Genomic DNA, 20824 nt, shown 5'->3' on the forward strand with positions numbered 1-20824 from the left:
CTGCTTTGTGAATTACCATTACCTAGCAATTAACAGCTCCTCTCATTTAGTGGATGAAGACCAAAATGGTGCTCTCTCATGTCAGGGTACCTTTTCTCTCTGAAGAACAGATAATAGCTGTTATCCCAGCCGGCTCATGGGAGCACCAGCAGCCCTGGTGCTGACTGCCAGCAGCTCTGCTGGCACAGAGGGATGGGGGCCCGGGGCTCCTGCCCCCTGTGCCTTCCTTCGCCAGGCTGGGCACAAACAGCCAGGGGCTGCCTCTACCCCAGCCCTTCCCTGCAGGGCTGCTGACCACAGGGGATGAATGGGCTCTTCCAAACTAAAGGCACCTGGGTACAAATCCTAGTGATGAGACCCCAGCTCTGCCCCCCAGCCCTAGAGGAGCTGGTGAAACCCTCCAACCCCCACCCCCATCTCCGTCCTCAGGGCCAGCCTTAACTATGGCATTAAATCAGCTCACATGAATTATTCAGAAGGGTTTGGAGTGAATTTCATGTTAGAGAAATCTATGTTTCAAATTTCCTGCCTCTAAGAGGAGTCCCCTGCAGTTACTTTGATAACAGTTTCTCTTTACAGATGATAATTGCACGATTCAATCTCTTGTACAGTGTGGCCTTGTGAACTCTTCTCTCATATCAAAGGACAATTTTCAGATAATTTCCATAGCAAAAAGAAAGTGATTGTGGAGATAATCTGTTGAAAACACACATGCTGGATTTCAGTTGAAAACAATAAAATGCAGTCATGAAATGAGAAACCAAGTGTTACCTAGCTGACGATATATAGAGAATAAATTGCCTAAGCATTTTAGTTTACTGAGCTGCTAGGAATTGAAAATTGGTCCCATGATTAGTCTGATAATCAGGACACCTGTAGCAACAAGCACCAAAAGGGAAAGGGAATATATTTCTACCCTGAATCTATGAAGAAACATAAGATTGAAAGATGTCATTAACCAAGGGGGCCCTTTGCAGTTCTTACAAAAAAACTTCCTCAAATGAATATCACTTACATGTGCTTAGATCTGTCTGGGTGTGCTGCAATTCTTGAGCAGCATTCATCACAGAATCTCTCAGAGCCTTCTAAACTTTCATATATTAATCCACCCATGAGGAGATATTTTATTTGCATGTATACTTAGGTAGCAAGCTGAACTTCTAATGGGATTGATGGTACAATCACACATCCCCCATTGTGTTTCCTGACTAGTTTGTATTCCCAGCTGTGGAAAATGTAGGTTTAGCAGCATTCTCACTTTTTGAGAGGCCATGGGGATGTTGGATCATGGATGAAGAAGGTGAGGGAGATTTACTGCGAGGACCTGGAATTTTTGATGGGAGAAACTCACGTTCAGCTAAACCTCTACTGGTCTGTAGTGTTCCTGTACACAGCCTGTGCATTTTGAAGAGGTTTTTAATTACAAAGAGAAGTCAGAAGCAAACATGCCTTGTTTTGAGCAGGAGCACCCCATCAAAGTCCAAAGTGTGACTGTGAAATGTGTGTGAATCCTATACTCAATCCACACAGCTGGGGTGTGAAGGGTTTTGTGCCTTTCCTGGTGCAGTAATAGTCATTTGCACAATCTGAAGAGTTCGATTTTTGTCTCTCTCCACGCACATCCTGGAAAGCCATTTCAGTGTATGGAATGTTGGTGATCTCCTTGTGATCTCCTGCAATGCACAGCTGGGTGCTTTGTACCCCTCCAGCTGGGCTAGCAGTTCTGCACTGTTTTCTTTGAAGAAGCACTTCTGTGGCATCACCAGAATTATTGTTAGGCCATAACACATGGGATGTTGTTTTCTTCTTTCCAAGAAGATTTAGAGTACAATTTCTTTTCCTAGGCTGTTAGCTGAGCTCAGTGACAAAGTCTTCCCAAGCTGCCCTTTTAGGCTGGCAGTGTGTGGCTCTGTCAGCATCAACAACTCACCTGACCTCTGCTGGCAACTGAGGAATGATCCCAGCACTGCCCTGTGCTGCCTCACCTTCCAAAATGCAGGAGCACAGCAGCCTGTGCTGCATCCTGGCTCCTGGCAGCTCTGATGGTAGAAGGTCTCCCACCCTGTGGGCTGTGCCCTGCTCCCAGCTATTTCCAATGCTATTTCCAATGAACTAATGACTTGTGTCACTCATTAAGTGGACTGAAAGCAATTTGATGGCCAGAGAGGTGATAAAGAAAACCAGACAAAGCACCTGACATGAAAGCCCAGCGATCCCCACCTTTATCTGGGGAGAAGGGAGACTCACACAGGCTGAGCTCCACAACAGTTCTGCCCACCCCATGGCTTGGTGGGACTGGGAGCACAATTTATTTATAAGCTTTGTAAACCCTCTCCTGACTAGTACAGAGCCCAAAATTGAAGGTTTGTGCTAGTATTTTGCCATGGAAATAAATGTTTGTGTAACCTAATAGTCATTCATCTTACCAGTATGCAGAAGCATGGTGGCATTTGTGCAGGGATTTATTTGCATTTACAATTGTACAGTGCCTAATGGATACTGGAAAGCACTCAGCTCTGCAGTGCTATTAAATTTCAGCACAGCAAAACCTGCTGCTGTTATTACGTCGTTGCTCTGTGGTGTTGAAGGCAAATTTGTGGAGTCAATTCAAATCGGGAAGCTCTGACTTGAGACCCCTGGAGGCAGTGACATCTGCCTGGCTTTGATAAGAATTTCTGAGGGTGAAAGTAAAGTGCTTAAAGTGAAATTAAAAGCTTTGATATATTTTTTTTTTGTTTGTTTCATCATTGTTTAAGTCCTTTACGCGTGTCTTTCAGTTCTTCATTAAGCTGCAATTTTTAGTTGCTACTCCAGCACAGGGGAGACACCTGACAGGCATCCAGCAGGTCACTGGCACTGCCAGGACTCACATCTTGGCTCCAGCCTGAGCCAAATAAAGTGAAATAGGTGATACACACACCCAGAGCAACATTAACTTTAAACTGTTAGAGGGTTTTTGTCCGTCACAGTTGGCTAAAAAAGGAATTTCAAAAGGAAATTGTGTGAGAAGTCCTTGGAATCAGCCATTTCCATCAGCCTGAAGCCTCCCAGAGCTCAGCAAGGTCAGATGCATGAGCCCCCAAATGAGGTGACCCATCTGTGTGGGTGGGATTTAGGATTTGTTTTTTTTTTTCAATTGTGATGTAACGGAGGAAGGTAAGAAGAATAAAACACATAGTCAATGGCTCAGCACGTATTTTTTTATGATCCAGTTTCAAACCATTAGAAAATTCTTTAGTGATGCAAGTGCACTTTAAACCACAACATAATATCTACACCAGAATTTCATTTTTCTCCATTCACTACTTTGTGAATTTATTTCTAATGTCACCCCTTCTTAATTCTCCTTGGAGTTTTAACTGAGACAATATTTCCATGGCCAAGCAAACAGGAGTGTCAACTGCAACTGGACTGCCAGTCAGCATTGTGTTTCTAGCGTGAATATTGAGGGGAAAGGGGAATAATTGCAGCTTTTTAAGCCCAAAGATGAAATGCAAAAGTGAATTAAAATTGCTGTGGTAACTGCTCAATCAAAGGTTGGAATGCAGTATTTCTGCTGCATTTAAACAGCAAAGAATCACCTGCAATTTGCCAGCACAAATGCAAATAAGAAATTCAAAGGGCAGTGGTATCTTTTTTTGTTTGTTTGTTTTTCCTTCTCCCTGGCAAGAATGTATGATAGCAAGCTTGAACTACTTTTTTCTGTCATGACAATTTAGTTTTTGTTTGCTTTTTTAAGGGGGGAAAAAATCCCAACTCTTGCTTTAATGATCTTCACAATGGTGAACTTTAAAGTGGCTTACAGCAGGGGAGTGTGGCATTTTCTGTTTGCATCAGTCAGTTGCTAGTGATTGATCTCAGAAGCCAGCTTTTATTTTCCAAGCAAAATAGGCTGCAGTTGGATAAACCTGATTAAGGTGAGTAGAGTTGTATCTGATGTGCCTATTGCCACTCATTTCAGCATAATGACTTTCTTTCCAGCTACAGATGATATGCAGAACACAGAAGAAAAAGTATTTGTCAGTCTATAATGAATTCTTCTTAAAGTTTAAGTGATCCTAATAGGCCATCAAACCACCAGATAACAGCTTGGCATGTGGAATTAACTCCTGATCAGGCTGCTATAGTTTGTGTTGCCATCCTTACACAGAAGTTTGCCATGAAAGAAGCTGCTTGCTGGACTGATGTTATTGTGAAATCATCTTGCAACATCTTGCAAAAATGGCTGCTTTGATTGTAAATTAAATACTAAAAAAAAAATTTGAATGATCTTGACTTTTCTTCCTGATTTCTGAGTGTTTGGGTCCTAGTGGCTTCTCCTGCTAAAGAATATGAATCCTCAAGACACCCGAGATCCTGACACAAAAACTGCTCATTGCTCTGTGTTACTTCCCAACAGAGACAATTGTTTCTTTCCCTCTCTTTTCTGAGGGACAAGAGACAGTGGACAGGAAGAACAGGTGAAATTGCATTTGAAGAGGTGCAAATACAAAGATACAAAAAAGCCTTGGAGGAAACAGGCTTCATTCAAATGGCTGTTTGCAGAGCAGATCCTCTGCAAGATAACTTAGGCATGTGAAAAAGTCCTGTGCACAGAAAACAGTCTGTCATAGTGAAATAAAGAGCCCTGAAGCTGTGAAGTCTGGCACAGCTGTGAAAATAACTTTCACTTGGGAAGGGAGGCTGGGAACCCTGCAGCTCCTGATTCTTTTCAAAGAAAATGCCTGTACCACAGAAAGAAACACGGAGGCTAACCCCTGCAAATCTCCACCAAAATCCCAATTTAAAATACTATCAAAGATTAAAGGCTGCACTCTCTTTCACCTGCATTAATTATCAAGGCAGCATGCAGAGCTCTGTAAATGGCTGGTCTGTCAGCACAGCACTGAGTTTAAAGGTTAGGGTGGTGGCAGACAGATGATGATGATGATGATGATGACAACGTGATTTGCAGAATTTTCTGGCAAGGAGGAAAGGTGTCTTCTAATACTGGAAGCAGTGCTAGGAAAAATCAGCCTGCCTTCCATGTAGCAGGGGCTGGGAGGGAGGAGAGGGCAGCTGAGCTGTAGGGGAAGCAGGAGTGGTGCTAAGTTTGCTTGCCTATTGCAGCCTGAAGTGAAATGATAATACTGCCAGGAGGTGAAGACAAGGCAAGACACTCCCAGACAAAAATAAATACCCTTTTCCCTACCCCTGACAAGAAAACCCCCATCCTGTTTCTGCTCTGCATAAGCACTAGCCACTGTGGCAGGCTTTATGCAGCTGCGACTGCTTTAATTTGATTAATTTTATTGGAAAGAAGTTCCATCCCTTTTACCAGCCAGAAACCAGTCAATCCCCATTAGGATCCTCTCTCCCTGTTTCTTTACTGCTGTTATAAAGTGATCTTTAAACTACTTTATGAAATAGGGTCAGCACACATTTGAAGAGCACCTGGGAGTGCAGGTGTGAAAGGAGAGCCCAGGGGTCTGGTGGATCAGCAATTATTCCAATAGGTGGGAAGCTAAGCAAGGCACTGGACAGGGTGCCTCTGCCTGGGAGACACGGTGGCCTGATGGAAGAGGCCACCTTTCTGACAGAAAGCAAGCAGAAAGTATTGTACTCCTTCTTGCAGGGCCTAAGTTTGAAAATGGAGCAAAGTGGTGGGGAAATCAGCACCAGTTTCTTTCCCCCTCCTCACCCCCACGAGAGAGTCTGGCCAGGGAGGGGGTCCCTCAACAGGCCTTGGGCAGCAGAGACCACCACAACACTGCCAGGAAATTGTCAGTCAAGTTTAATGCATCATAAAGAAGTAAAACTACATTGGCATATTTAAGACAAACACTTCTTTTTTTTCTATGCACACTATCCACTGGACAGCCCCCTTTTCAAAATAACTACTTTTAACAGTTGAAGACATTTTTTCAGAAATTCTTCACATATTCAATCTTCTACGCTTTTCCTTTATTTTTTATTTGTCTGAGAAGGAAAAAAAAATTATGAAACCTGAAAACATCTACATTGCAAGCCACTCAGAATGCATAATTGCATACATTAACCAATGTATAACAACTGTGTTTTACTTAGTTCACTCTATTCATCAGTAAAAGAATATAAAAATCTTGTTCAATTGAGTGTTGTGTATTAAAATAGATTTGTATAGTACTGCACAGTTTCTCCCGGAGTTGTGAAAATGGTTGAAGGGACCACGTGCTTTCTGGGCAACAGAAAAAGCCCAGTGCCTCAACGTGTTTACTTTTTAAAATTAAAACCAAAAAAGGCTGTTCGGCACCATGTAATATGCTGATGAGAGAGACCAGCCTTGTGTCCTGCTCTGGTGGCTTTCCATGAGTTGTGCTAATTGATGGAGAACTCGTAAGGACAGCGACAATGGCACGGAGGGTGTGAGCTGGGAAAAAGGGGGTGTCCACCCCCACCTGCCCAGGCAGCCCTGCAGAATCAGGAAGACCAGCTAGTAAACAGGCAGGTGCACTGGAATTTTCTCAGGCTAACACTTAACACGTCCTAAATATGCTAAAATCCAACAAAATGTTACCAAGGAATCGAGTTTCCAAAAATAAAACCCTCCCAAACTTTTTTGATTTTCTGTGTCCTGTCCTCCCCCAGAAGTTTTGAGTCTCCAGATTGAGAAACAACACCTTGAGGCAGTTTTTTTTTTTTCCCTGTACCATTTCAGCAGATATTTCTACAAAAAACCCCAATCAACCCACCAACCAACCAAAAAACCCACCAACCAACCAAAAAAATCCCACAACCAAAAAAAAAAACCCAAAACCAAAAAACACTAAACAAAACAACAACAAAAAAAATCATGTTGCATATCTTTAAAAATGCAGTACAAAAAGTTTTTTTTTTTTTGGCATATTATCTGTACTGACAAGAAACAAAACCCAGAATATTTATTTGCTTTTTTGTTTGTTTAAAAAATAATCTAAAATGAACAAAAAGACAGAAAACCACTGTCTTTAAAAAATTATACCCAAACTTTCAAAGATATCCACTGTTATGGTTGATGCTAAACCTTGCACAAAAATTCCATGAGAAAAATACACTGATAGTAAAATAAGTAAAAAGGACCTGCAAAAGGAGTTTTACAGTAGTATTTTTAAAATATTTTGAAACGCATATACAGATGCATCAGCATGAAAATACTTCAATATTTGACTAGAAATGCTAACTTCATACAGTTTCTTTATTTAAATATCTGCAATTCTCAAGTCTAATAATATGGAAAAAGAAAAAGATCTTTTGTTTCCAAGGCTCTGTGAGTGTCCACGTTGCTGTTCTGGTCACCAAGACCCCATATCCAGGTCACCTGAATCAATGGGGCCGGATTTGTTCCTCTGGAATCCACGTCAAGTGCTAGTAGCTCAGTTTCTGGTTCTCTCACCCACACACGTAGCTTTCAGCCCAACTACTTCTCTAATACCTCCCTACTCCTCTCCCGTCTGCCACCACAAAAGGCTATCCTGCCTCCTCTACCAGCCACGCTTTTCCAGCTCATCCTCAGCCATAAACACATTAAGGCCAACACAACAAAGCAAATTTCATAAGCACTGAAGGTCTTGGCAAACACAAAAGCGCGGCAGGACCCGCCCCGTGGGGACGTGCTGCCACGGTGACCCGCAGAGCGGGCTGCGAGTGTCCAGCTGTACCAAAACTGGGAGTGCTGCTCCTGGCCTGTGCTCCAGCTCTCCCTGCTCGTGTGCTTCTCCTCGCTGTCCCCAGGGCTTTCATGGCCAGCTCCTGTCAGTTGTTGCCCTGGGAGGGCTGCAAGGCTTTGTGCACGGCAGCGGAGGCAGCCGAGGGCTTGATCCAGGGGATGGCCAGCAGGGAGGTGGTGGTGGTGGTGGTCATGGTAACCTGAATCATCTGCTCGCTCTGTATCAGTCTAATGAGGGCTTTGAGGCGTTCCAGTGACGACTGAGTCCCTTTCTGCTGGGCCATCAGGCTGGTTTTTAACTCTAAGCATTTCTGTCGAATAAAGGGAAGAGGAGAGAGAAGGAAAGACTGAGAATACATTCAAAGTGGTGTCAAACACCTCTCCAAACATCCTTTGGTTCCTTGGGTGCTCATTGTGCTCACATGAAGTATGTTCTCCTTTGGGGAAAGCAAAACCACAGCTTAACAAATGGAGTAATCGGCAGCGCTGCACACGTCGCAGCAGCTGTCTGAGGGGAACAATACTCTTCCCAGGTGAAATGCTTTTGGAGGATGTTTCCAACTCCATCCTCTAGACAGCCTGGCAGGAACACCTTCTGCATGCCACAGAGATGCCAGGCACAGGAGCCCAACAGCTGTGTTACTGAAAATACAGAGGGTGCCACTCAGGTCTTTCACTCTTACCAAAGGACCCTGATAAATGTCTGGCTGGTGAACCTCACCAGGCTGCATTTCATACGTGCCACACATTTCAGGGAATAGGCACTGTGAAGACACATCAATCTCACTCAACATGATACCAATATTTTTCCAGCAGAAAACTTTGCTCCAAGATGCAACTGTTACATCAGAGCATTCACAAGGAAGCTTCCATCCCTGAGGGTGGCCAAATTTCTCCCTGTGCTCTCTTGAAATAAAAACCTCCATGCAAATGGGCACGAGAGTAGGAGCTAAACAAAGGCATCCCAAATCCTCTATTTCTCTGAGAAGGGGTAGGAAGAATCAGCAATCCTCCTTTCCCTCCCCACCTATGGACTGCTGCATCCAGCACCCCATTCCTCAGTGAGGGACAGACCCAAACCTGAGCCTGTCTGCAAGGTGAAAGGGGACAGCAGCCTCTAAAACCTGAGACCTTTTCCTGTCTCCCAGGGCACCCAGGATTCTGACCAAACCCATTACTTGGCTGCAGATTGCTTCTCTTTGGCTATGGCCCAGATTGCCCAGGGCTGAGGATTCTCCAGAACTGGGAAATTGGGAATTGCTCACTTGAAAATCAACTTGTTCAGAAAGCAACTGCGTGGAGCTGCTGGGAGGTTGGTTTAGAGAGATGCGATTTCAGGTGAAAGCTAAATTATGTTCTGTTTTTACCATTGCAGCTGTGGGGTGTATGACTGTTCTTTTTCATATAAATCTCTGTTAAAATGTCAGAATGGAATTGCTCTGTGTGGGACACCTTTAATTTATTTTCTTTTTTCAAGTGGATACATTTCCAATACATATAATCATTGGCTGATATTACCATTTAAATAAGACAGTGTTGCCCACTGGAAGAACCTGATTCTACTTAGGTAGAAATCTTAGTGATTTTGACAGCCATGACACACACCTGAGAGCTGATGGCTTTTGTTTTCCCAAATTCCTCAGCCCACTGCACTCTCCTACCTATTACATACACATGTGGTTCCATTAGTGCTATACACATGTACAGGGAATATACAGCAATGTCTTTTATGAAGTTACTTCTTTTCCTTCCACTCTGTTTTACGTGATAAATGTTTTAACATGCCTCCTCTGGATAACTGGAATGGTAAAACAAGCAGTCACTCCCTGAAGCTGCCACTTGGGTTTTTCCAGGGTAAGGTAATATCAAATATTTATTGGGGCTGCCACACAAACTGACACCTGCTTCTCAGGATGGAGGGAGCCCCAGATGACATGCTTGTGACTAAACTTTTCACCTAGAGGATGGAAGTACCTTGAAGTCATTGGGTACCTCAGAGCTGTGGATGCAACTACAAGGAAGGCAGCCATGGCTATTTGTGGAGTTTTGTTTGGGTGTGTTTTGCCACAGAAATGCAAGTGATTTCTCCTCCTCTGCCTGCCAGAGTGGCTTAATTTCGTGCATAAAGAAAATGCACACATACTTCCTTAGAGGGAAACACATTCACACTTGAAAATCTATTGCTTGGGAGCTTGAATTATTTTCTAGCCACAAAATACCATTTTTTGGGCTTAAATTCTTTATGAACATCTCTTCAGGAGACTCTGTGTCCTCATCAGGTGTCCTACCTTCACTGCACTGTTGAGAAGTCGATCTTTTTCTTCTAATTGTCTATGCTCACTCTTCAGTTCACTGCTTCTCTTTAGTAACTTTCGTTTCTCTTCTTCTTTGACTGTGGAACAATAAACAAGGATGCAGAGGTTAAGAAAAGGATGTACTGTGCACTTGAGGACAGAAAGCTGAAGCAGGTATTTTGCATGGTGAGTTTAGCCTTTTGTCAGCAGGCACAGACAAAGAAATCTGGAGTTTCTGCTTGCAGGCATTTCTTCACTAAAAGGGTGGCCAGGCATTGGAAGGGGCTGCCTGGGGAGGTGGTGGAGTCCTCATCCCTGGAGGTGTCCATGGAGCAACTGGACATGGCACTCAGTGTTCTAGGCCAGTTGACAAGGTGGGATCAGTTACAGGTTGGACTCGATGAACCTGGAGGTCTTTTCCAAACTAAATGGTTCTGGGATTCTATGTATGTGTCTGTGTCAACGGTTAGCACACAGGAGGACAACCCAAAAGGTACATGCACCTTTAAGGTGAATTATAATTAATCCTTAGACTACATGTAATCCTGGAAGTCTCCAAGAAAGAGGTGCGTGGTATTTAGGAAGAGGTCAGCCCCTTGGAATGGCAATAGCTAGTGACCCTGGCAGAAAAGCACAATTATAAGTGTGCCAGACCTGCATAAAGGTCCTTACAAATATGATCCAATGCCCCCAACAGCCTATTGTAAGAGTGCAACAGGGAATTAAAAAAGAATAATGCTCAGTGCACAGCTGTCACACAGCACACGACTCAAGTGGCTGCCATACCACAGAAGACTGAAAGAATTAAAAGCTGCTATTGCTGTGGGGCCAGGGACACCAGCCTGGCACTGTGTTCACACCCAATTACATGGCTCTGCTTAGCCTGACTCTGCCTCGTAATCCTGTTTTCAGCACTGTTCCAGGGAAGGTACCACTTTGATGCCAGCTTCCTCCAGAAGAGTGAAATTCCTGAGAAATCATTCTCAGCTTCCTTACAGAGGGAGGACAGCAAAGGAGCAGACCTAGGGAAAGGGGACAGGAAAAGTCTGCCATCCCCAGCCACTTATGGCCCTATGACCTACACCATCAGACCTTATAACACTACTTTGATATTTCAGCTAAGGACTCAAGTAGCACTGCTATCATGAGCAGAGAAATCCCTTGTGAGTGACTGAGTTAATCCCTACCTGTTTTATGAGTAACATAGGAGTGAACAATAGCCAGAGTTCCAGTCCATGGCACATTGTCATCTTTCTTTAAAACCTATAAGCCCAGGAAACAATAAATGGTTAGGATTCAAATAAATAACACCCATTAATGTTTGCTCCAGCCTTACAGTTTGGCAGGACCAGAACTTGGGTCCTTGTCTCAGAACATAGAAGTGATCTCGAGGCTAAGCACAAGAAACCCTAAGGCACAGATTCTACACTTTAGTGACACTTTAGTGTTTTAATATTTTTTTTCTTACTTGTGCAAACAGTGTCTTCTTCTGACACTGCCTCCCTCTTCTCTAAGATTTACATTCTTTTGTCTGGCTACATGCTGGTGTTGTTACTGAAAACAAAGGAGCTGAAGAAACTGAAGAGACATTTAAAGACAATTCTTAGCAATTACAGGCAAGCTGCAGCACTCCCTGTATGTTCTAACTCTAGGATGGTGAAAAATACCAGAAATAAATACTGCAAACTTCACTAAAGCCTCTCAGTACTTCTTTATCTGACGTAGTCCAGTGAGCTATGACCATAGGTTAGATTTGTTTAGGGGCACACAGATCTGAGGCGCCTCCTGTTTTCCCTTCTTGATATACCGTGCTGCATGTGGCTTACCTTCTGTTGGCACTTTGGGCAGACCCAGAGCCCTTTGGGGGCAGTTTTGAGGGGTGGGTCCAAGCAGTTGAGGTGATATGCTCTGGGACATGTGCCACAGGGCTGCAAGTTCACTCCACGCTTGCAGGCGGCGCAGTGCTCATCGTGCTGGATCTCGTTCTGCAAGAGAAGGGTGCCCTGGGTAAAGTCAGTCCACTGAGAACTTCTCTCTACACAGCATTCAAAGCCTCTCCTGCAGCAGACAGGCTCCTTCAAACACGAAATCTAATTGTCAAAAGGACCCTGACAGACACAGAAGACAGAAATAATAGATAGATGAGAGCAAAAATGCAAACAACAAATGACCCAGAAGCAAGTTACGTAAGTTGAAACAGAAACATAAAACCCAGCTAATCAAACACAGGAGAGAGCTGACTAACATAGCCAGATTGTGATATTGGAATTATTTCACCTTTTTCTTTGTTTTCTTTGCCAGTGTGCTACCACAACACATGTATCCCTGTGCACGGCTCTGTCCTGCATCAGAGTAAATGTGGGGATCACTTGTCTGTCATGCCCAAAGCAGAAGGAAGCAGCAACAAAAGGGTTCTGGGGAAGATGCACAGTTCCAAGTTGCATTCCCATTGCCTCAAAGGGCAGCTGGGGAAACAGGAGGCTGGAGCATATATATATATATATATATGCTTGGGCTATATACCCTCTTTTGTGAAATCCTCTGGCCTCTTTCTCCCTGGCACTAACTGTTCTCTGCTCAGACTTGCTCTGACAACCTTTCTCCAACAAGACTGATTAGTGCTTTGTCTGAAGCAATACACAACACGAACTAAGACTCATTAGCAAAGTTGCAATGTCATGCTATGTCAATTGCTATGCTAATCCAGTGGCAACATTAATTACTCCTTTTAATAAAGGAGACACTGATTCTCATACTCTCATGCCTTGTGAATCATTACCAAAAAAAAAATTCCTACTGCTTTTCTAGGAAGCAGAATAGTAATTTTATGGTGTTTTTTAATTCCAAAAGCATGCTTTCATTTTTTGGAATAGTAATTAAAAAGTTTCACAGCAGTTTTAGTTAAGCTTGTATCTTGAATTCTAAACCAGTTCTGTCAAAAAATTCACTCTCCAAAATATTACTCTTTATAAACTACCTGCTCAAATAATCTTAATTTCAACTGCAATATAAAGAGATTTAATCTTTACAAACTAGAATGGTTACTCATTTTTCTTATCAAATTTTCACTAAACTCATAAATCTGGACTAGCAATTTCTTAATCAGTGGAGTCAACAAGGGGACTAAACTCAAGCCTTGCATGTGAAAGCCTAAGAGTTCATCTCTTTAAAATTCTGGCTTAGGAACTCAAAGATTTAGTTAAGTGGGAGAAGAGAATACTGCAATTGGGTACCTTGAGAGCGACTACAATAATCAGAAGCAAGCACTGAATGTACAGTGATGAGAAAGATACCTGCTAATACACAAACTTTGCCACACATACCTTCCAGAATGAATCCTCATTTGCTAGCATGTAAAAGAAGGGCAGAAAACAGATCAGTGGAAAATACATTGCTGCAGCAGTTGCTAGTTCTCAGCTGTGGGAGTAATTTTAATCAAGATGTGGCATAGGAGATCAGGACATTGCCAAAATTAATGCAGGCAGTAAAGAATGTAACAGCAAGCAGTGAAATTAGCATTTGAGATTTAAAAATGTGCATTGCAGGAACACCATGTCCAAAGGTCTGATGCTACAACATCATAGTATTTGAAATTTTCAGAAATTTTCATGCAGAGCTCCTCTCTACGTGCCAGTAGTCAAAAAGTCCTCCTGAAGGACCACAGCATGTTGGGTGCTGAAAAGGCTGGCCCTGAACCAGCAAAGTGGAGCATGAAATAGGTGCCTCCAACTATACACAGATTAAACATTAAACAGATTTAAATGTTGAGCTGATTCCTGGACAAAATAGCTCCTGTAGGAGTGAGCCTGATGGCATCACCAAGTCCTTCTCATCAAACTACCCAGAACACCAGGGACCTTTGGATGAACTGAATCTGTACTGATTGTATTCAACCTGGTATGAACAAGAACCAATAGAGCTCACTGGATAGAGAGCCAAGCCTTCCACAAAAAAAAAAAAAAAAAAAAAAAAAAAAAAAAAAAAAAATGGAATTCAACACATTTTGGTCCAAAAATAAAAAGACAGAAAAAATTAAGAGCTTTATGGAAACGGCACAGTGTGTTGCAATTTCTGCTGCTGATTTCATAGAATCACAGAATATCCTGAGCTGGAAGGTCCCATCAGGATCACTGAGCCCAGCGCCTGGCCCTGCACAGACACAGCAATCCCACCCTGTGCCTGAGAATGTTCTCCAAAGTCTCCTGGAGCTCTGGCAGCCTTGGGACCTGACCATTCCCTGCGGAGCCTGGGCAGTGCCCAGCACCCTCTGGGGGAAGAACCTTTCCCTGATATCCAGCCTAATATGTCCCTGGCACAGACCCAGCTGTTTGCTTGGGTTCTTGCAAGGGGCTGGAGCACATTAAGTGAGAAACACTTAATGGACAGGCCTTTCTTTGGATTAAAGTGGAGGCAACCAAACTGATATTTCTCTCCTGTCCTTCTTCAGCTGCCTCTCTCTGATCAGAGTGGGGATGTTTCACTGTGATCCCTCATATCAGACCCACCTGGCAGTCCCCTCCCTCCGTTACACACGGGTTTTACACACTGATGTGTGCACACGAGTGAAGATGTACACGTGAGCAGGCCTCACACACATGCAGGAAGAGGAACTCGAGGATACAGAAACAGCTTCACCTAAGCTGGACCACAGGCTGAATATCCCTGTCCTTTGCTAACAGCACCCAGTGCAAGAGCAGGGCAAACACTGAGCAAATGCAGAAGCATCCTTCTGATGCTGGCAGCTTATGGGCTGCCCTAACACTGAGCTTGCACCTGCATTTTTTATATTTAACAGCCTTTGACAGATTTTTTTTCTTCCATAAATTTCTCTGCTTTTCCCGAAAATTCTAGTATACTTTGGTCCATAAATAATCACAGGCTTATAAAATGTGTAGATGTTACTTCATATCCAAAAATACACACACAAAGGTCCACCGCTGTATGACACAATGATTGCTCAGGGGATATCAATGTTATTCAGATAAACAGAGGCTTGATAATTGATGAATCTTTTGTACAAATGATACATGTCAGGGGATGTGACCTCATTTCAGAAAAGACGTTTTCATTTAAATCAATCCTGATCAATTAACATTTTGATCAAAAATTACAAGAATTGTCTTCTTCTGTGTTTCCAGAAATGACTGTTGTTCCCTGGACATCATAGGGATTTTTTTTCTAGTTTGTTTGTCTTTTCAGCTCACTTTTGCTTCAAAGTTTTAAACTTCTTAAAACATGTCCACTTCCCTCTTCTAGCTGCTGAGAAATTAAACTGAAGACAATATTTTTAAAGGGGCACTTTATAAGAGAAGGCCAGCCATCTCTGCACTGCATCACTGCAGAGCCAAGCAGTCTGGGACAGCATCTGCCTTCTGCTCAGTGCTTGCACAGCATCCAGAAAAACAAAAAAATCCTTGCAGAGGTGGGGAATTCTGCTATAAAGTAGTCCATCTCAACATTCTCAGAATATTCAGAACTCCAGCACATATTCTGGATTCTGGAAAAACCAGAGATACAGGACTCAAAGAGGAATTAATGATTAAGGAGAGAGGCTGCTGATTTCCAGGAAGCTCACAGACAGCTGCAACAGCAGATGCCTGTCACTTGCCTACTTCCTTGCAAATAAAATGAGAAACGTATAATGAAAGGAAGGTCAGAGATATCCAAACCTAACTTAAACCCACCAAGGGGCTGGAGGCACAAATTGCTAACAATGCCATTGTGTCCTGATTTCTCACACGTGTTTACGTGGGAAAAACAAGTGCTATGATAACACAAACAATATATGACAATTTTAATTTTGAACATAAAACTAAGACAGAAATACTATTCTTTCCAGTGGGGCTCACATGAGCCTGGCTTCCTGCTAAGAGGCATGTCATCATAGCTGCTGACTGTAATAACCTCTCCTGTCCTCTGACACCAAATGCATATGAGGTAAGTAAAGTAATGCATATGGTAAATAGGCCAAGTGTCTGTATCTGGCATGTGAAATTTGGAAGGCAGAGAGAAGCACTGCTGCCTTTCAGTGGGTGCTCCTGTGGTGCAGGAAGCCAAGGCAGAGGCAGAAAGGTGAATCTCAAGCACCAAACATGCCACTTGACAGTGAGATCAAGCAAACACTGTCAAGACTTCATGTCTCAATTATAATTACCTCTGCAAATGCTCCTAACACTGAAGTAATATTTAACTTAGAAAAAGGTCTCTCTTCCCTTACCTCTAATGCATCTCAGTAGAGAAAATGGTAGAAAGGCAAAACAAGGGCAAGGACAGAATCAAATTTCTTTACTGGCTTTGTTTCCTCTTCTGAAATACAAGTTTCTCACTTTCTTCCTTAAAATAGTACCTGGGTCTTGTCTGAAGAATTAAACTATACTCAACATTCTCTGTGTTTCACCCCACATGTCCCAACTCTTTGTCTTCTCTGTGTTGCACATGTTTTCCTGAAATGTCCTTCTTCCCATGAGCTAATCATCAGCATCTCCAAATGGCTCCTCTGAGCTGTTAATTCTCAAGCTGTTAATTCTCAATCTAGTATTAAGTTTCAGATTTCAAGTTCTTATAAGTACAAGATTGGAAGGCATCTTGAAGGTCATCAGGTCTAGATTTATGACTCTACCTCTTGGAATCAGAAAGATTGGCTTTCAGCCCTTGTTATTGAAGCAAAAGCTGTGGGACATTTCTGGTGCTGGAGGATGGAGAGCAGTTTCTTAAAGCTGGTGTAAACAGGCAAATGAAAAGCCTAAAATAGCAATTAATTTTTAATATTTTTTTTTAAGTACTTGGGGTTGGTATTCTGACTCTGTCAGTGTTGTTTTGTTTTACTACATTTCTATTTTTTTCCCCTAATAAAGAACTATTATTCTTGCTCCCATATCTTTGCCAGAGAGTCCCCTAAATTCAATATTAAAATAATTCAGAGGGAGAGGGTTTATATTCTCCATTTCAAGGGAGGCTCCTGCCTTCCTTAGCAGACACCTGTCTTTTCAAACCAAAACAGTGCCAGAGATCAGATTTTCCACTGATTGCAGAGGTTTTGGATCTGTCCCTGTAAAATTGTGGTTTTTAGCCTTATCCTTCCATTGTTTTTGCAGGAAAACAATCTATTTTCACTCCATATTAAAAAAATACAGAGACATTACACAAAGTAATGCCTTGTGGTATCCTAGCAGTAACTCATATGAAGTCCTACTAATAAATTTTTAATACATCATTAGAAGAGTAGTATATTCATTTAAAAATATGCTTACCTCTCGTTGAAATGAACAAGGGGTTATTCAAATAATTCGATGCGAGGCGTTTCCTCTAGAAGGGAAAAGAAACCAACCACCATGTCACTGCAGTGCTCTGGCTGTCTCTGACATTTCAAATTATCAACCTCCATGGGCTTACCTCATACCTAACCAGCTCTCCAGAAACTACTTTGAGACCACTGACACAGTCAGACAAACAGTTGCATGATTTACCTTCCTAACAAGCTTTTCGTGTAGCTGTTTATTGTGCATTAGATTTTATTAAGAAGAGAGAAATACAAATTGTAATGCTATTGATGGGGTTGGAGGATGTTGCATGGGCTGGTAAGAGCAAGACTACTGCAAAACTAACTCCAAGCCCCACAAGGTCCATAAGGGAAAATTGTTGCTGTGAGATGACATTTTTATTTGTATGTATAGAAATGGTGATGGATTTCTATATTTCTGTTTTCTGCAGGAAAAACACTACTACCTTTACGACACCTGCCTACAGTTCAGAGGAACATACTGCATTTGCAAGCAACAAGTAAGTGCCTTAGCAAAATATTTCCCTTTCAGAAGTGAATGTGCAGGACCTTGAGGAGCTGGCAGTGATTTCAATCTGCTGAGATCACCAAGGTTACAAACAGAGAGCACCGCAAACCTGAGATGTTCAACTCACCTAACACAGCCCATGGCCAGCCTTGTCTAACTGCACAAGCTATGGTCAATAGCAAGCCAAGCTTCATTAACAGTCTAGACAACTCCAAATTGTTCCTCTGAGCCACCCATTTCCATTTTCCTCCACTAGATGTTGTTAGATTCAGCCTGGAAGAAACCCCTGAAAGAGGGGTTTTGCTGCTATATTATTTATTCTGTGGTGAACAAACTATTCTCTTATAGACAGGGGCCTGCCAGTCTGTTAATGAACTTTGAATAGATGTTTCTTCCTTCAAAAAATAACCAGCCCAAAATGTAACCCTTTCCTATGAAAAGAAAAGGCTACTAAGGGTACGAAAATAAAATGGAATCTCAATTGCTTTAAGAAGAAAGCTTTGAGAAGAAAAAGCACACCATACAAATGAAGACATAAGACCACGATCATATTTTTTGCAGACAAAGTTAGTATCACCATTACAAATGCTGAGCTCCTTCCATTTTGAGGCATGTTGGCAAATAAAAGGTGTAATTTATATGCAATTTCCATTTAAACAATCATGAATTAAAGACCATTTCAGGCACCCAAATGCCTGAAATGCCACTAATACCTCAACGCCCTGATTAGCAAATCAGTCTGAGCAGCTAATTGATTAGAGAAAAAACATCTGCCTCCATTTGACTTGAATGGCATTCCCCATGGTCAGTAATTAATGACAGCTCCTAATGAGGATGCAGCTGATCAGCCACAGGAGCCCTTCACAGACTTTTCTTTCTCCATGCCATCCTTCATTCAAGCATATGCTTTTGAGAATAGATATGATGAGAAATATGAACTAGGGGTGCAGTAGACCTGGGCTATCTTCTCTTCCACCTCTCCAAGGTAATAGAGTTTGTCCCAAACACCAATCTGGCTACAGCCACAAAACTCTGCTGCAAGTATTTTAATAATCAGGACAAAAATGTCTAAAGAGCTACAGCTCTTTAATGCTAGCAAGGCTAAAGTTCCTACTCTGTTAAATACTGCACATATGGACATCAGTATTTGCACTGAAAAAAAAAAAAAGTTGAGGAATTCTGAAGAACTCAAGTGCCCAGAGCTGCTCTGGAGTATAAAAATCTCCAATGCTTTCAAAAAAAGAACAATCAAGCAATTCAGCAGTTTGGCTGCAGCACTGTGTTTCTTCTTAGCCTCATCTGTTTGCTATCTGCCAACGAAGACAGAAATCTGAAATACTGGCATACCAGAAATCCTGTGTTACTTATGCCTAAATAAAGAACAATCACTTTCTTTAGTTTTAGAGAACTCAGAATACAGAGAAGCCTTGCTTAAATGGAGAGCTGGCTACAATTGAGTTTCATTCCAGTAGAAAGTTCAGACAGTAAACCCCAACTGTGCTGAAATTTTAAACGTGAAATTTTAATTAGCTGAATAAATGCAAATATGTTAATTTAGAAACAAAAGAAAAAAATCCAGAAAAAGTTACGCCTATTTATATGTTGCTTTTATACCAAGTTTGCAATTCAATATTATGCAAGACCAAATTCTGATACTACTATAAATACAACAGTGTAAGTGTAACAGACAACAGAGATTATCCAGGGCATTTTATTTTTAATAATGCATTATTGTATTTATTATGCCGATTTCTATACCCTCTGCAGACTACACTGATTCTTAAACCAACACATCCCTTTTACGAATGTCACACATTTTAAAAAAGCAAAGATAAAATTATTTATAATTTAGCACATAAGAAAATAGAATTTATTATTTGGCACTTAAAGAAGAGAAATAGCAATGTACATTTGAACATAATGTAGCATTTTTGTTCTTTAGTTATGAACTAAGGGAACTGCCTTTGTAAATAAAAGAGTAATTAGGTCCCACATTAATTTAGTTCTCTCAGACTTTATTAAAACTAAGATAAATTCTAGTTTGGACTAAGTGATGTTGTGTGGTGAAAACCTGTTGCTTAGACACTGAGATATTTTCTTTCTTTTCTACATCAGGATCTCTTTACAAGTAGCTGTGGTTCTGCATTCATATATATTTTTGTAGTGACTAACACTTAGACCTTATATTGATATGAACTAGAACTGTGATAAAAAAGTGAATAATAAAGTACCTCTGTTTCCAAGAGCCCACTGTAGGCTGGATTTGCTGTGCTTCTTCTCTTTCTTTCCTGACGCTTGCTCTGGATTTCTGTAACCAGGGAAAGGAGCATAAATTGTGTATTTCTCATTCATCAGGGAAAAATGCAGCTATGACTTGTGAGGAAGATGATCTTACCCTCAGCCCCTTGAGCTTTGTGTTCTGTTTCAGTTTCTAAGGTATAATTGGGTTACATCAGCATTGATATTTGCTGTAGTTCAAGGTTTGACATTAATAAGCTTTTCCTTGTGAGATTCACAGGCATTTTTTTTTTCTTCTTTCAAGGTAGACTTCTGCTTCCCTACAAGAATTTTATTATGATCTCTTCAGACACATATTCAGCAAGCACCATCAGAGAGCCTCCGTGTGCGCTAGAAAAAGCATAGTTGAAATGGCACAGCTGGATTCAGTTCTAACCAGGGTGTGATGACTTATCCCCCAGAATACAACTTCATAATCCTGAGCTTGCAAAGTCATTTTGAGTCATATGTGGGTGTATGTGTCACTGCAAACACCAGCACACAGACAGGCTCTTTGGACTGCAGCCCATTTCTTCCTCCCACTAAACTTTCACCACCAAGAAATGTGTGATCTGAAGCTGCACTAAGATGTGAGGTGCCTCAGCTGCAACCACTGCATCATCACATGAACATAATTCACACTATGCAGATTCCAAAACACAGGATCTTGTCTGGGAAACAGTTCTGTGAAAACATTTCCTATGAAATGCTCAAGTGTTTCTGCTGAAATGCCCATCCAAAGCTCCCAGGCTCTTTGAAGGCATCTGGAGGGAATCGTGCCTCAGCAGCAGGGTGAGTGCTAC

The 20824-nt window shown here is 41.9% G+C and overlaps 1 protein-coding gene across 1 annotated transcript in view; it reads right to left on the minus strand.

Annotated features, from left to right (window-relative positions):
* Positions 1-5750: 5750 nt before the first annotated feature.
* PHF21B (PHD finger protein 21B) overlaps positions 5751-20824 on the minus strand; it is a 160433-nt gene continuing 145359 nt past the window's right edge. Inside the window, exons 10-16 of the mRNA XM_085569100.1 lie at positions 19976-20052; positions 17208-17262; positions 13281-13303; positions 11784-11942; positions 11145-11220; positions 9952-10055; positions 5751-7974 (exon numbers count right to left, since the gene is read on the minus strand). Of these exons, the coding sequence (XP_085425226.1) occupies positions 7750-7974; positions 9952-10055; positions 11145-11220; positions 11784-11942; positions 13281-13303; positions 17208-17262; positions 19976-20052 (719 nt within the window). The 3' untranslated portion in view covers positions 5751-7749. The remainder of the gene's footprint in view (positions 7975-9951; positions 10056-11144; positions 11221-11783; positions 11943-13280; positions 13304-17207; positions 17263-19975; positions 20053-20824) is intronic.

The sequence above is a fragment of the Lonchura striata genome, chromosome 1A, assembly GCF_050655825.1.
Source record: "Lonchura striata isolate lonStrDom1 chromosome 1A, ASM5065582v1, whole genome shotgun sequence".
Lineage (NCBI taxonomy): Eukaryota > Metazoa > Chordata > Aves > Passeriformes > Estrildidae > Lonchura > Lonchura striata.